Raw genomic sequence first — 17,833 nt, forward strand, 5'->3', positions numbered from 1 at the left:
GTTAGTGTCTGCATACCAGAAAAGCGTGTATAGAGTTACTATGAGAAATATTTTACATAGCAATACTGTTTGATATTTTATCAATTAAAGGTACATCATTGTTAAACGGAAAATGCAGAGCTTGTGTAGAGGTGACAGTAATGATTACATTAAAATAACGCCTAAACATAATTTGAAAAAAGGCATTAATAACTTCTTTACCCATCTTCTCTGGGTGGTGGAACTGTGAATTTTTTGGTAAATCCTCAATTTTTTTCTAATTTTTCAATTATGATTATTTTTATAATTTAAAAATGTTACTTAAGTAAATCAGGAAGAATTTTCTTGTGAAAGGAGGGAGATCAGTGTTGGTCATTTCAGTGTTAATGGAAATTAGTTTGGTGGATTCATGCCAATGTATGGCAAAACCAATACAGAATTGTAAAGTAAAATAAAAAATAAATAAATTTAAAAAAAAAAAAAAAAGATGCTTGTCTCCAGGGTATCAAGTTTGGCCTTGCTAAGGGAATGCATTCCCTGATGGCTCAGATGGTAAAGAATCCACTGTAATGCAGGAGACTTGGGTTCAATCCCTGGGTCGGGAAGATGCCTTGGAGAAGGAAATGGCTGCTGCTGCTGCTGCTGCTGCTGCTGCTGCTGCTAAGTCGCTCCAGTCGTGTCTGACTCTGCGACCCCATAGACGGCAGCCCACTAGGCTCCTCTGTCCCTGGGATTCTCCAGACAAGAATACTGGAGTGGGTTGCCAAAGGAAATGGCTACACACTCCATATTCTTGCCTGGAAAATCCCATGAACAGAGGAATATGCCAGGCTACAGTCCATTTTGTTGCAGAAGAGTTGGACACAACTTAAGTGACTAAACAACAACGGTCTTATTGAGACACAAATGACCACCACACTCAGAAAGTGATTTCGGAATGATGGAATATTAATGCATATATAAAGGTGAATGAAGAAATGAAGGTGAACTTCAGAATAATTTAACCCAAAACAGTTTCTTCATTTCTGAAGATCACCCTGCGATTTTATTTGAAATGATGGTTGTAGAAGTTTCTGGAAGATTTTGTAGGCCACCTTGGGACTTTTCTGTGATGAGGCTAGCTGTCCACCTCAGAGCTGCACAGGAGTTTTTCACTCTAGTGGACTCACCATGATCAGAGGCATGGTTAGGAGAGCTCGCACAAGTTTTACCAACGCCTCTGAGTTAATTGGACTCAGTGGCACTGTTGGGCTCTGGTTTCATATTAAATGAGCAGTCTCAAAATTTCCAATAAACTCTCCGCACTGGTGGAGAGTGAGCTTTCTTCCCCACTTTCTGAGATGACTCACATTACCTTCTCTAGTGAAACCTCCTACCTCATACCTGCCCATGCTGAGTTGATAACTTTGCCTCATCCTTCACTTGAAAACATTGAAACATTCCCTCAACACCTCAAGACTTCTCTCTTCCTTGCACCCACACCCAGCCACCCATCCCATCTTTGCTCCTTTCATTAAACTAAGAAATTGCCTTTCTTCCTATCAAAGTCCAGTTATTGACACGTTCTCTTGATCTTACCCCATCTTGCTTCCTCAAGGAGTCTCCCCGATGACTTCAATTGTCTCCTCTGCTGGAGCATTCCATCAGCCTGCAAACACAACATCTCCTGATTTTACATACATACATATTAATATATACACACATAGCTTTATATTATACTCCTCTTCTGCCCACTCATCCATTGAACAGTCTCAGAACTCCAGTTTCCCTTCACAAACTAACTTCTTTTTTAAGGGTTTTCTCTTTTTATTTTTCTTTTTTTTAAAAATTACATTTAGATTAGTTTTATGCTTTACTTTTTTATTGGAGTATAGTTGATTTACAATGCTGTGTTAACGTCTGCTATATAGCAAATTGATTCAGTTTTACATATATATGCATTTTAAAATATTCTTTTCCATTATGACTTATTATAGGATATTGAATATAGTTCTCTATGCCATACAGTAGGACCTTGCTATTTATGCATTCTATATATAATAGTTTACATCTGCTAACCCCAACCTCCTACTCAACCCCTACTCCAGTCCCCGCCCCCTTGGCAACCACAAGTCAATCCTCTATGTCTGTGAGTCTGTTTCTGTTTCATAGATAGGTTCATTTGTGTCATATTTTAGATTCCACATATAAATAATATATAGTATTTGGCTTGTCTATTTGATTTTCTTCACTTAGTATGATGATCCCTAGCTACTTCCCTGTTGCTACAATGACATAGTTTAGTTCTTCTATATGGCTGAGTAGTATTCCATCGTGTGTATATATGTATATATCATATCTTCTTTATCCATTCATCTGTTGATGGACATTTAGATTGTTTCCATGTCTTGGCTATTGTGAAGAGTGCTCACAAGGAAAGTTCTTGAGACAGTGGTCCACACAAGTGGTCACCCTACTATTCCTGCCTCCCTGTTCATTGCCTCCACACACCACCAAGGCTGCTCCCATGATGTCACCTGTAACCACCCATACCTTTCAGTTCCTTGGTTCTCTAGCTGCACACTCTGTACTTTTTCCCACTTTTTAAGTCATTTCTATCTTTTGGCAACATCTCCTCCTATACCCAACTGATAAGTATTGGAGTTGCCAGCATGACCCCAGATCCACTTCTCATATTTCTTGAGAACTCTTTCCCCAAAAGTCTTATCTCTTTCCGTGCCATTAACTACTCTCTCTATGGTACCCACACCCAAACTTGTAACTCCAGTCAAATCTTTTTTCTTCTGGGAAGAGAACAATTGTATTCAACTGTTTCCTTGTCATCTCAGGAGCATCTCAGATTTAACAAGATCATTCTACCTTAACTAAAAGCAATTCTACCATTCTACCACCTTAACTAAAAGCAATTTCTCATCCCAACACCTCTGTCTCTGTGAGTGGTACCATCAACCACCCTGTTACTCAAATTAAATCCGAGGTGTTATCTTTGTTGTTGCCTCCTCCTTCACTCCTCGTCTCTCATCTTTCACCCTGTAACTTCAACTTTCACAACAGATCTTAAATCGTCCTCTTTTCTCCACTCTCCCAACACCTTAATCTGAATTACCATTAAGTATTATCTGGACTATTTCTAGAATTTACTTACTGGTCTCCTGTGTTCCTATATGGCAACTTCACAGTAAGCCTCCATTTAAAACCATTATGGTCTTTACTGTTGCATTTTTAATAAGATGTAAATATGTGAATCCCTTACTCCAGAACCCTGGATGACCTGACCTATACCTTGCTTCCCCCTCCTTATTCTGGCTACTCTCTCCCTTGCCCACTCTCCTCCTGCTATACTCACTTCTTTTCAAGCCTTTGAGCACATTCATGTCCTTATGACTCAGGGCCTTTGCATACACAATTCCTCTTTTCCCCACTTCTCACATGGAAGACTCCTCATCCTTCAGGTCCTCATTCAAATGCCATTTCCTCAAAGGCCTTCCAGCACTAGCTTACTAGAGAGTGGTGAACTGTGTCTATTGCTACATCAGGTTTTATTCTTCATAAAATGCATGAACATCTCTCTGTTCATGTGCTTTTTTCCCCTCTTTCTTCCCAAGTAGAGTGGAAACTCAAGGGAACAGAGCCCAGCCATATTTTATGGAACACCTTATATCTGGTGTAGAGGGAAATGCAGAGGCTTTTTGTGCCTCTGTACTTTCCCTTGTGATTTCCTTGCTGCCTTACCCAAGGCTATTAGTGACATCTACAGCCTCCGCAGACATTTCCCTGTGCTGAGGAGCAGGTGGTGGGGAGGTTGAGTTTCCCACCACTAGCACCACTGGTTCCAAATAGGGAAAGGAGTACGTCAAGTATTGTCACCCTGCTTATTTAACTTATATGCAGAGTACATCATGAGAAACTTTGGGCTGGAAGAAGCACAAGCTGGAATCAAGATTGCCGAGAGAAACATCAATAACCTCAGATATGCAGATGACACCACCCTTATGGCAGAAAGTGAAGAGGAACTAAAAAGCCTCTTGATGAAAGTGAAAGAAGACAGTGGAAAAGCTGGCTTAAAGCTCAACATTCAGAAAACTAAATTCATGGCATCTGGTCCCATCACTTCATGGCGAATAGATGGGGAAACAGTGGAAACAGTGTCAGACTTTATTTTCTCAGGCTACAAAATCACTGCAGATGTTGACTGCAGCCATGAAATTACAAGATGCTTGCTCCTTGGAAGAAAAGTTATGACCAACCTAGGCAGCATATTAAAAAGCAAAGACATTACTTTGCCAACAAAGGTCTGTCTAGTCAAGGCTATGGTTTTTCCAGTGGTCATGTATGGATGTGAGAGTTGGCTATAAAGAAAGCTGAGCACAGAAGAATTGATGCTTTTGAACTATGGTGTTGAAGAAGACTCTAGGAGTCCCTTGGACTGCAAGGAGATCCAACCAGTCCATCCTAAAGGAAATCAGTCCTGAATATTCATTGGAAGGACTGATGCTGAAGCTGAAACTCCCATATTTCGGCCACCTAATGTGAACAACTGACTCATCTGAAAAGACCCTGATGCTGGGAATTATTAAATGCAGGAGGAGAAGGGGACAACAGAGGATGAGATAGTTGGATGGCATCACTGACTCAATGGACATGAGTTTGAATAAACTCCAGGAGTTTGTGAAAGACAGGGAGGCCTGGCATGCTGCAGTCAATGGGGTCGCAAAGAGTTGGACATGACTGAGTGACTTAACTGAACTGAACTGAGCACCACAGGTGCTAGGCATGTGTGGAGAGTCCATGGGCATCTCTGTCATGTCCTCCGGGTGCTAAAGCTAAACCAGGTTCTCTGGAACCATCAGCATCCAGAAGCCATGTGGAGGAGGCAGACACCCCTTTCCCCTCCTGTGCCAAGATTTGTTAGCTGGATCCCAAAGCAATATATCTTCTCCTTTCCTTATCTCTACTGTCTTAGAACAGAGTTCTTCAAATTTGCTTTTAATAACTCAGGAAAACACAGAGCAATGTTGCTACCGTAGTTTTAGCTCTGTTTGTGTCCTGTTTTGTTGAACATGGGGAAAGTAACTAACATAAACATATTCTGGGTCTTCCATATTATCCAATACTGCCACATCATTTCAGTGAACTCAGTCTATTTGTATTTATAACACATGAAAAAATTGTAATTACATTATGAAATAACGTACAGAGGTTTTGGCAATTGTTTGGAAAGAAAAATGGTTTTAAAAAAAATTAGGTCTTTATTTGGTATGTGACAATCTCAGCATGCTCCAGAGCAGTATATAAAGAATTGTGTTGATCTCTTTGAACATATCAGATCGCAACCATTGATCCCATCTACACATTTTTTAAGCGGCACTATACCAAAAATAGTTTGTTAGTGCTCAGTTCCCAAAAGAATCCTTTAACAGTTAAAAGTGGTTGACACACTTCTTAAACCTGGGAAAACTATCATGGAGATTCTAGTGGGGGAAAAAAGCATTCTTTCTGTTTCCCTTTTTATTTAAAATTTTTGTTTTACATGTTATTATACATGTTTCAATGCCATTCTCTCAAATCATCACACCCTCTCCCTCTCCCTCTGAGTCCAGAAGTCCGCTATACACATCTGTGTCTTTTTTGCTGTCCTGCATACAGGGTCATCATTGCCATCTTCCTAAATTCCATATATATGTGTTAGTATACTGTATTGGTGTTTTTCTTTCTGGCTCACTTCACTCTGTATAATTGGCTCCAGTTTCATCCATCTCATCAGAACTGATTCAAATGTATTCTTTTTAATGGCTGAGTAATACTCCATTGTGTATATGTACCACAGCTTTCTTATCAGAGAGATGTTGTGGGGAGGGGGGTGGGAGGGGGGTTCATGTTTGGGAACGCATGTACACCTGTGGTGGATTCATGTCAATCTATGCCAAAACCAATACAGAATTGTAAAGTAAAAATTAAAAATAAATAAATAAATTTTAAAAAAAATAAATAAATAAAATTTTTGTTTTGTTAGCAACCCCACATGTCTGTAAGACAAAAATAGAGACCCGCCCCCTCCAGCTTAGACAACATGATAAACCTAAGTCCCTGCCATCACAATGTATTCAGGATCCACCACCAACCTCCTCAGTTGGTTGTTTATTAGATCAAGCTTGGCTCCTTTAAGATGAATTCTCTTCAAGAGGGATGTGTGTATGACAATCTCTTAGCATCTACCCTTCTTGGTGAATTGATGTACCTTCTCACAGCTTAGACTCAACCGGAAATCTCCACTCTCCTGGCCTGAAGAATGAATAAATGAGTAAAGGAGTGATTGCATGAAATAAAAATTAATTTACTTGATAGTAGAAAATCCACTGGCTGCTCACTGTATGGTTTAATGAAAAGTATTCTGTCTTTCCAGGTCATAGAAGACAGATTTAAGATTGAAAAGGATAAAGTAAAAGCAAAATCTCCCAAGGAGAAGAAGTCCCCATCTGCCAAGGTTGCCAAAGGAAAGGGAAAGGACCAGACAGAGGCAAACATTGCCGTGAAAAAGACCACCCAGTTAGTGAGGAGGGGGGAAGAGGATGACATCAAACAATACATTGGTCAGTGAGATGCTGCTTTTGCTTCTTGCCCTATGACCTATGAACTTGAGAAATCATTCCAAGCACTATGCTTAATCTTCCCCAGGCATTCCCCTTTTTTAAAACCATAAATCCCATGCTCCCCATGACACCTTGGTAGAAAAATATTTCTATTTGCAATTCATTTATGTTTTCAGCCAATATTTCTTTAGCATGCATCTTGCTATAGGCATATTTTCACAGTGCAAATAAAAGATGAAGTCACAAGCCAATTGTGCTATCAAGCAGCTTAGTGTCTGTTTGGAAACATTTTGAGAAAGTCAGAGACACTTGTAAGGCAAAGCAAAAGTAATTATTGTCACAAGTGAAACACAATGCCAATAAAATCAGACCAGTTAATTTGTGATTCATGTAGAGCATGTAGCTTCCTAACCTCAACTTCTCCGACTATCTGTTTGTGCTAGACAGAGCAATGAGAATTTTCTTTCATTTAGATTGTCTACATAAAAACTATTCAACTTAGACAGTTATGAGTTATTGCTCCTTTCCCATGAATCTAAATGGAGCTACTGTTGTTATGCACATTGTATTTAAATGAGATGGCAGTTCTTCCCATTCTTTACCAATTTGACTCCCATAATCTCTGCTCTAAACCTACTTACTTAGGAGCAATTATATTATGGATTTCATGGGCAATATCAATACTGATTTGTTTTAGTAACTGAAGCAAAATCACTACTTGAAACTCAAAAGTTTGTGCATCTGTTGCTCTATTTTTAAGTTGATCTTAATGAACCATTGTGAGATGTAATGTTTTCATGTACCATCTAGTATTGATATCAAAGTATGACAATTTTTCTCACCCCTCAGAATCTAACATTCTAATATAAATTCGTGTTCTAACATTAATAGAACAAAGTAGCCAGGATAAAATCAAGGAGAATAATTTTAGGAATGTGCACAATATATATTTTAAAATTGAATGCAATAAATAATATTGTTGCTACATAACCCATACTCTGCATCCACACCTATTGACATAAATACACAGAATGCTTTGGTAGGGAGTATGTTCATATTCAATATTTCCCTCTCCTGTAAACACCTCTACTTATAAAATATCACGAAGCTTCAGCTACTCGTAATTCAGGAGTAAAGCCAGATGTTGCTCAAGAGATTAGAACCAAGAAAAATTACAACCTAGACTTTTTTTTTTTTTTTTTCACGAAAATCCAAACACATTTTCCATGACGACAGGCCCTCTGTATGTTTGTCTTTCTATTATGCCTTTGTCTCATTTGCAACAGTGATTTAATATTTTGTAAAATGGCCACAGCCTTCTTACTGGAAGGGCAATAATGAAAACCAGTCAACAGGACTGCATTCCAGCCAACCCCACTGCTCTTGGCAAGCCCTGGGGATGATAAACGCATGCATAATGTATAGAGCCATTGAACTGGCTGCGTGCAACCTGTTCTCTTTTAAAATGATGGCTGCTCTTCTCTATGGTATTTTTTGAACAGACGATGAGCCAGATGACGGTGCCCAGCATTACTTTATAGTCGTGGGCTTCAACAATCCTCAGCTATTAGCAATCATGACGGAGCTTGGCATTCCCATAAGCAGCGTGATTAAAATATCTTCAGAGAATTATGAACCTCTGCAGACACACCTGGCAGCAGTTAGCCAACAGCAGGAAAGTTTTCTTCAGCCAGAAGGTATGCAGTCTGCTAAGCAACTTACCAAATCCATGAATATTACCCACTGTCCTTAAAGAACAAATACAACTTTCTGTCCAAAACATAGTCCTATGATACATATATTATTAAATCCTTTTGAGACTGATTTGCTGTTTATGCTGCTTGCACTAGCCAGGTGTTGTAAATTTTGCAAATTCAAATCATACCCTGTGTTTCTATCCCTGCTTAGCCACAGAGAACATAGAGTTGGTTATCCAACTCCTTTCTCAGGAATTTTGATATACAGCTTTTACCTAAAGCATGCACTGGATGGATCAACTGTAGAGAATCTTTTCTGCCAGCAGCCACAGTCACCAAATGGCCCTGGGGGGTGGTCATCACTTCGGATTCTTGCTTGGCTTTGCTACTGGTTTATTGTGACAAATCAGAAGGGGCGCTTATATTCCGGGCATTGGACCAGGAAGCTATAGGATGAAGTCCTACCTATACTGCTGTTCAGCTATTCTGAGCCTCAGGGTCTTCCTCTAAGGGAATTGAACCAGATTCCCTCTATGGGAAGGAAACAAAACTCTACTGTCTGGGTACTAGAATTAGGATTCAGCATAAGCCTCTGTGACCTGGAAGTTCATGCTCTTTTTGCCATATGCTATTTCACTTTTTTGTTATTTATTAGTAAAATATTTTTTGCACAAAACTTTGTAACTTACACAGCCACATCCCAATTTCTATAACATGACATTTTAAAATTTGCCATTCCAGGTTAGAAATAGCTAACTCTGATAATAATAGCTACCATTTATTGGGCATAGGCCTTGGAACTTGGCTTAATGCTGAGGGCTTTAAGTGTGTTGATTCATGTAGTTTCCATGACAACTCTCGGAAGTATGTTTTATTATTTCCATTTTACAGGAAACGACTTTCAGTCTAGGGACAGCTATTAAGTAAAAGAGTCAGAATTCAAATCCAGCTACTCCTGTCTCAAAGGCTAGTTGTAACATTAAATAATTATTATTGAAGCCAATGAGAAAATGCTGACTCCTCTGCCCATGGAATTCTCCAGACAAGAATACTGGAGTGGGTAGCCATTCCCTTCTTCAGGAAACCTTCCCTACCCAGGGATCAAATCCAGGTCTCCTGCATTACAGGGAGTTTCTTTACCATCTAAGCCACCAGAGAAACCTGTAAGTTCCATAGTCTTTCTATTAAAAAATATTTAATATATAAAAATATAATCACAGAAAGAGAGACTTTAGAATAATAAGATCTTAATAGTAGGACCTATTTAGTTATAGATGGAAAAAAAATAAAACACGTCAGACAAATTTTCAAGTGTAACTTTATGGAAAACTGTCATTATTTTACAGTCAGAGTACAAATGTCCAGAGAAGCTAGTAGCTATTTCAATGTGGCCTAAAGTTAACTGAAGCAGAAATCATGGATCCAGTATGTTTTTAGCCACATAGGAAGGAGAACTGGATCAACTGCAGTTATGCATCAAACAAATGCTAAAATGGTCGAAAAGTGGTTTGGCAGGAAAATTTCTCCTCTACAGAAACAGTATAGGAGTGATGGAAATATTGGCCATAGTTAGCTCCCCAAATGTGTGACCTTATTATTATCTTTCTAGGCTTCAACTATAAAATAAAGGGGTGGGAAAAGCTCATATTTAATAACAGTTTCAGCAGTAAAATCCTCTGATGTTTAATTATATAGTCCAGGTCCAAACACTTCTCAAAATCACCTTTATTTATATTTTCTGGTACTGTACAGACAGTGGGCAAATGTATATGACTTACCACAAGCACAGCAAGTGGGGTGAAATTCAGCACTCTCATTCTGCAGTATAAACATGTTGCTCTTATTAGAAATAGAAGCTGAAAAACTGAAGAAAGAGGATGGCATAAAAGAACTTGAAATCTTCTGGAAGTACTTGGAACCAATCCTGAATAACCAGAAACCAGAAACAAATCTCTTTGATGTCGCTCAGCTTGAATACACGGTCAAGGCTGACAAGTTTCCTTCTGACTGGTCAGACAGCGAGATGTTGGTTAGTACGTGCATTAGTGAGACTGACTAGTTTGAACATGTGACACTGTGCTCCCATTTGCCCCATCCGTTCATTCCACAGATATTTATTGATCACTGTCTATAGAGAAGGTTTTGTGCTAGGCTGGTTTAGCTTCAAGACAATGGGCACATTGAATGTCTGATAATGACTATAGCCTGATACTTCAGCTTTTAGTGTATAAATTAATGTCAAAGGAATAAGATGTAGATGAAGATAAAGCATGGTAATTATTTTATTTGGCAATGTGTGGGTTTGCTTCATACCTCAAGGCTCTAGGCAACAGTCTTATATATATAAATTATGAAAATACTAAATTTTACAGTTTATTGAATTACATTGTCTTTCTTTTTTATGCATTAGTTCAATACATTGTTCCTCTAGGCCCTTGCTTTTATTGCCAAAATTGTATTTTTAATTTATTTGCCTGACAAGGTTTATCTTAATAGAATGACTTGACCCCAAGCCAGCAGTTAGCAGGCATTTCCTGAGTGTATTTATTGGCCCCCTGCTATTGAGGTACTTGCAGAAAGGCAAGACCAAAATCATGAAACAGAGAAGCAGTGTTCAAGATGCCACACATCCGCATGCTCTGTTATATGAAACACTCTGTTTCTTACTAATTCAGAAAAAGAAGAATTGGGATGCTCTGAAAAGTAACGAAATCTATATATATGAGGGTGTTGTAAAAAAGAATGTTGAGCAACTACTTATTACAGATGTTGGAAAAGATATCCATATCCAGGCATTCCTGTTATAAAAAAAGAGACCTCTCAGGTCTCTTTCTGGCTGACCACCTGTCCCAACAACCAGGGAACCAGGAGTGTTGAAGCCCTTACAGTGTAATATATGTCAGTATTGAAAGGACTTGAACTGAAAGCAGAGTCCCAGAGAAGGACCACATCAATTGTGTCCTGAAGGAAGCTGGGAGAAACAGGATGGAAGGGGAGGATGAGTGTCTGTGGACAGTGACTGTGGGTAGCTCCCAAACAAACAAAATGCAAACCTGACCGTCTAAGAGGAAAAGAATGACATCAAATCCTGGAGTTTCTGAGCCAAAGGGTAGGCTGCTGATAACCATGGGTTGCCACATGGGCAGTTCACACTATGAGAATCCCTGATTCTGTTACCTTGAGATGGATGTGCACTGGCTGAATTACGTGAAAGCACTGGGGAGGGAAGCCTAGATTTGAACCTTGAAGGACAGACAGGATTTGAATAAGTAACAATGGATACATCAGGTTGAGTGACAAAGGCAATACCTTGTCAACATAAGGTATTGGATGTTACCATGTAGAAACAGAACACTTAAGTCTCACACTATTGGCAGCTATTGTTATTGTTGTTTAGGCACTAAGCTGTGTCCAACTCTTTGCAACCCCATGGACTGTAGCCTACCAGGCTCTTCTGTCCATAGGATTTCCCATGCAAAAATACTAAAGTGGGTTGCCCTTTTCTTCTTCAGGGGACCTTCCTGACCCAGGGATCAAACCCGCATTTCCCATGTGCCCTGCATTGGCAGGCAGCTTCTTTACCACTGAACCATCATGGAAATCTACTTTGGCAGTAGTAAGAATAAATACTAGCCTTGATGGGAAGATCCCCTGGAGAAGGGAATGGCTACCCACTCCAGTATTCTGGCCTGGAGAATTCCATGGACAGATGAGCCTGGCAGATGACAGTCCATGGGGTCGCAAAGAGTCAGACACAACTAAGTGACTTTCACTATCACTAAGATACATGGAAACAAAGCTGAACATAGAGAATCTGTGGCTGAAGGCAGAGCTGGTTATTGTGAAATCCCTCTGCTTTGCATCACCCCATTCCTTCACCTAGATATCTTCCTCTGTCCTGCTTTGTCTTTCAGTCCCCTACCTCCTAAACCTGAGCTCAGAAAAGAGTCCACCTGTCCTTTACAAATTCATGTTAAGTTGGGTCATGTTTCTCTATCCCAGAGATACTGGCATTCCAGGTACTGTCATACTGTGACTACTGCATCCTATTTTCTTGGAGTTCTAGATTATTCCCAGCAAATGTGAGATGTGTTTGGGAAAGGGGCTATAGCCCTGGGATCCTGAAACACCAATTCAAAGGCAGCTGTCTACTCTATCTTGATGATAAACCAGCTCTTCTTCCAAGAATTTAAAAATTTATCCTAACTTTAAAACTCACATCCACAAATTTAAGTTTTGTGGAAACAGTCCTCCTCTAATTTGGGCCAAGTTTTGGCCACATACCTTTGAAAGAACTTAAGTGCAATTTTGATTTAATAGAGCACAGGAGATCCCAGCCATATAGATCTTGAATCCTCTGTCCATGGGATTTACCAGGCAAGAATACTGGAGTGGGTTGCCATTTCCTTCCCCAGGAGATTTTTCCTGACCCAGGAATCAAACTTGCATATCCTGCGTCTCCTGCATTGCAGGCAGATTCTTTACCTGCTGAGCCATCAGGGAAGATGAATCATAATTAAGGGGAGGCAATGCAAAGAGTCTTCTAAGGCAGCCTCAAACCAAGAACATTTTGCTCCTGCTCTAACTAGGGCTCCCTTCTGTGTGTCTTATGTCCTCCCAGACAGAGGCTGAGAGGAGCTGATGTGCACTGAGCTCAGGGTAGAAAACATTCCATTGCTTCCTCGGTACATAGATGTGAACATCAAGACACACAGTTGCAACTCCAAAAGACCCAGCACCATTCACAGCATCCTGTTTCCTATGCCAATATTAAAAGCTTCCTGTTCATTAGATTTTAATCACTCCATTTTAAAAACAGTTTTTATTATTTTTTGGCCACACCGTGTGGCATGTGGAATCTTCATTCCCAACCCAGGATAGAACTGGTATCCGCTGCAGGGAAGTGCAGAGTCTTAACCATTGGACTGTCAGGGAGGTCCCTAATCACTCCATTTTTTAAAGAAAGTGAATGTGGCTATATTTTCCTTTTTAAAAATATAGAGTGGAAGAATTTAAATGGCAATTAAAGTTAAGAACTTTCATGTTGAAAAAATAATATCAGTTTGAAATACTGTTGGGACTTTACTGGTGGCTCAGATGGTAAAGAATCTGCCTGCAATGCAGGAGACCCAGGTTCAATCCCTGGTTCAGGAAGATCTCCTGGAGAAAAGGAATGGCTACAGACTCCAGTATTCTGGCCTGGAGAATTCCATGGACAGAGGAGCTACAGTCCATGGGGTAGCAAAGAGTTGGACACGACTAAGAGACTAACACACTTACGCACATATGTACCTTATGCACATATACTCCTAACTTCAGAACTAGAAGATTAATGTCTAGAGTCTCTAGTTGGGCTATGAGGTAAATGAGGAAGGTGAATGAGGAAGGTAAATGAGGAAATGAGATCAATCAACTGTGCTGCCCGGACATACCAATCTTCTATCAGCCACTTTGCGAGTATTTGTTGAACAGCTTCATGCCAGAGCTGTAATCTGGGTCCAACTGCAGCAGACTTTTAGAGCCAAGGCATGCCTTTACAAGGTCCAGTTTGTGAGTGAGCAACCCAGCACAAATAATGATGGACAAAGAAAGCCTTAAAAGCAGTTCAGTAATAGAGTTGGGTTTCAGAAGAAAAGGCCTTTGGGTTTAATACTGAAAATCAAAATTAATTGTAAACTTAGGATCACTTGAAAAATATAGAAGTAATAAACCTATTTCTAATACAAGTAGCCTACATACATACTATAGATAGATGGTATTATACTCTCAGCTCTATCTGTAAGTTGATAATGGCCTCACATCCAAGCCAGGAGCCAGCCAAGTAGTCGTCTTTCTCTCTGGAAGAAGGAAAGCATTAGTACCTTTGGCTGCAAACAAGCAGGCTGTATTTCTGCTGAACCCAGGTAACGAAAGCTTTACATCAAATAAATGCCCATCAAGAAGTGCTAACTGCCTATGAACGACATCTGCAACATCTCAAGTTAAGCCCTGCATTGCTGAAATAATTTTCTGGCTTTTAGCATGTGATTTGCTGTTTGATTTAAAAAGAAATTAGCTAGTTAAGCTAAGGGATAATTGACCAGAAGCTTTTACTCTATTTCTTATAAATACAAGCACACAAAAATATGTTTCTGTGCCAGAATGTGGGCAGAGAATATCAGGTTGAAGTTTTACTGAGGAATTCCCAGCCCTGGAGGGGACCCATGAAGCCCAGACTAAGAGGTGTGCTGTAAGGATGTGCAAAGCTGGCTTGTCTCTGGACTCCTGCCAGGCTGAGTCACTGGCCCCACTAGGAGCTTTCTCCCTCTACTTTAGCACTTCAGCTTGGAAACAGGAGGAGCCTATCTAATCCTTTGCTTTCAAGCAGACTTAATGATAACTGTGCTTTTCCACGTCTGGAAATGAAAGCCAAGGTAATAGAGATATCTGATCTATGACCTGCTTGCCAGAGTATAAAACTTGTATGTATCATAGTAGTACTGGTCTATCAGGATCTCTTAGGGTTTTCTCCCTAAAGGTAGCACAGGTGAGGAGAGGAAGAAATCCTGATGGCACACACTGCAGTGCTTGTGTGGAGAGTGTGGGAGATTTCCATTGCAATTCTTGCGTGGCCGAGCAAGAGCTCTGCTCCAGCTTGCCTTGGGCTGAGGATGTGGAAATTACCTATCTCATGAGTTGCTTCAGGAATGGAGATGCCTAGAAAATAGGCCTCTCTGCTGAAGCGAACGAATATGGCATTTTCCACCTTGTTGAAGCATTAATCAGACTCTTACAATATTAGGCAGCCAGAGGCCCTCCAAAGGGAACAGACTGCATTGTGGTGATCAGGAAGGGCCAGAAGGGTTCAGTGGTTTGGGGTCCAGCTGGGGAAGGGCTTCCCTGTGAAAATCATAGGTTTGGCTCTAAGGGAGATATAAACCATACATCTGATTCCAATAATATGAAGCCAAGAACTAATTGTTGTTAATTCTCACCCGTAGCTGGGATTGGGCACCGAAATTTTTGAAAATGTTGCCTGTCTGATGTACGACACCCTGGATTGGAAAAGGCAGCACCAGCACTATTTGGAAAGCATGCGGCTTATTAACGTCCCACAGGTGGTTAGTGAGAAGCCTGTCTTTGAAGTGACGTCGATTCCTGAGGTAGGCACATGCTGGAGTGTCTTCAGTGGGCCGAACGATTCATTAAACAACTTAATTTTCACATTTATAAAACATATGAAGAAAAAAATCACAAATATTGGTAGCAAGGGGACTCGGCCTGCTGCTGTTTAACAGGTGAGGGTGGGATCAAGGACCCCAGGCACAGTGTTAAAAATATCCATACGGTAGGGACTTTATGAAGCTCTCCAACTACCTTCCAACTATCATTCCACAGAGGGGATGATAGAACCTACTTTTCAGCCATGGTGCAATAAATAACATCTGGAACCAGAAGGGCTATTGATAACTTAATCACCATGTTTATGTGCATGCTAAGTTGCTTCAGTGGTGTCCGATTCTGAGACCCCATGCACTGTAGCCTGCCAGGCTCCTCTGCCCATGGGATTCTCCAGGCAAGATTACTGGAGTGGGTTCCCATGCCCTCCTTCAGGGTATCTTCCCGACCCGGGGGTCGAACCCGCATCTCTTACGTCTCCTGCCTTGGCAGACAGGTTCTTTACCACTAACATCACCTGGGAAGCCCAACCATTGTTATTTAATACCTACTCTGTGCTGGCACTGTACCAAGTGCTGGCAATACAGTAATGAACAAGATCCATCCCCTGTCGTCCTCACTGAGATTAAACTTTAAAGGGAACGGCAGTCAAGTTCAAGGTGGTTTCAATTAAGCATGAGGCGTGCTGAGAGGATAGTCAGCTGAGGTTGCAGGAGGAGCTATAAATATGGCACCTAACCTGCTCCTGAGCAAAGGAGGTTAGAGAGACGGGAATCAAGAAGGCCTTACCAGGCAGAGTAAGTGATGGGCTGAAGGCTGAGGATGAATTGCCTGGGTAAAGCCTGGTTGGGGAGAGGGACAGGGTGGTACTCTCAAGAAAGGGGCATAGACATTACAAAGACAAGGAGGTCAAAACAAAGAAGTATTATGGCCAGAACCACACCACAGGGTGGGGCAGTGCTTCCAGGTCATACGTACAAAGTGGAGAACAGCAACAAAAGCTGGAGAGATGGGAGCCAGGATGTTTTTGGGTGCTGAGCTCAAGAGTTTGCGTTTTATCCTGAAAGCAATGGGAACCATTCAAGGATTCTCAGAGGGAGAATGGCACGATTCTAAATCACCCTAGGGAAGAAAATCTTCTTGACTCTTGGTGCCCCATCTTCCCATCCCTTTCCTGGTAATTACTTCAGTTCAGTCGCTTAGTCGTGTCCGACTCTGTGTGACCCCATGGACTGCAGCACGCCAGGCCTCCCTGTCCATCACCAACTCCCAGAGTTTACTCAAACTCCTGTCCATTGAGTTGGTGATGCCATCCAACCATCTCATCCTCTGTCGTCTCCTTCTACTTCTGCTTTCAATCTTTCCCAGCATCAGAGTCTTTGCAAATGAGTCAGCTCTTCACATCAGATGGCCAAAGTATTGGAGTTTCAGCTTCAACATCAGTCCTCCCAATGAATATTCAGGACTGATTTCCTTTAGGAAGACTGGTTGGATCTCCTTGCAGTCCAAGGGACGCTCAAGAGTCTTCTCCAACACCACAGTTCAAAAGCATCAATTCTGTGGCACTCAGCTTTCTTTATAGTCCAACTCTCACATACATAACTACTGGAAAAACCATAGCCTTGACTAGACAGACCTTTGTTGGCAAAGTGATGTCCCTGCTTTTTAATATGCTGTCTAGATTAGTCATAACTTTCCTTCCAAGGAGCAGTGTCTTTTAATTTCATGGCTGCAGTCACCATCTTCAGTGATTTTGGAGTGAAAAAAAATAAAGTCTGTCACTGTTTCTATTTGCCATAAAGTGATAGGACCGGATACCATGATCTTAGTTTTCAGAATATTGAGCTTGAAGCCTCTTTAATCAAGAGGCTCTTTAGTTCTTCACTTTCTGCCATAAGGGTGGTGTCATCTGCATATCTGAGGTTATTGATATTTCTTCCAGCAATCTTGATTCTAGCTTGTGCTTCATCTAGCCCAGCCTTTCTCATGATGTACTCTGCATATAAGTTAAATAAGCAGAGTGACAATATACAGCCTTGATGTACTCCTTTCCCTATTTGGAACCAGTGTGTTGTTCCATGTCCAGTTCTAACTGTTGCTTCCTGACCTGCATACAGATTTCTCAGGAGGCAGGTCAGGTGATCTGGTATTCCCATCTCTTTCAGAATTTTCCACAGTTTATTGTGATCCATGCAGTCAAAGGCTTTGGCATAGTCATTAAAGCAGAAATAGATGTTTTTCTGGAACTCTCTTGCTTTTTCCACAATCCAGCAGATATTGGCAATTTGATCTCTGGTTCCTCTGCCTCTTCTAAAACCAGCTTGGACATCTGGAATATCATGGTTGATGTATTGTTGAAGCCTGGCTTGGAGAATTTTGAGCATTATTTTACTAGCATGTGAGATGAGT

General features: G+C 40.8%; 1 protein-coding gene across 3 annotated transcripts in view; it reads left to right on the forward strand.

Moving 5' to 3' along the window:
• SPAG17 (sperm associated antigen 17) overlaps positions 1-17,833 on the forward strand; it is a 254,021-nt gene that overhangs the window by 69,140 nt on the left and 167,048 nt on the right. For all 3 annotated transcript variants that reach the window (XM_040230934.1, XM_040230935.1, XM_040230936.1), the window contains exons 5-8: positions 6,383-6,569; positions 8,072-8,266; positions 10,114-10,295; positions 15,247-15,408. In XM_040230934.1, coding sequence (XP_040086868.1) covers positions 6,383-6,569; positions 8,072-8,266; positions 10,114-10,295; positions 15,247-15,408 — 726 coding nt within the window. The remainder of the gene's footprint in view (positions 1-6,382; positions 6,570-8,071; positions 8,267-10,113; positions 10,296-15,246; positions 15,409-17,833) is intronic.

This window comes from Oryx dammah, unplaced genomic scaffold (genome assembly GCF_014754425.2).
Source record: "Oryx dammah isolate SB20612 unplaced genomic scaffold, SCBI_Odam_1.1 HiC_scaffold_28, whole genome shotgun sequence".
NCBI classification, from domain to species: domain Eukaryota; kingdom Metazoa; phylum Chordata; class Mammalia; order Artiodactyla; family Bovidae; genus Oryx; species Oryx dammah.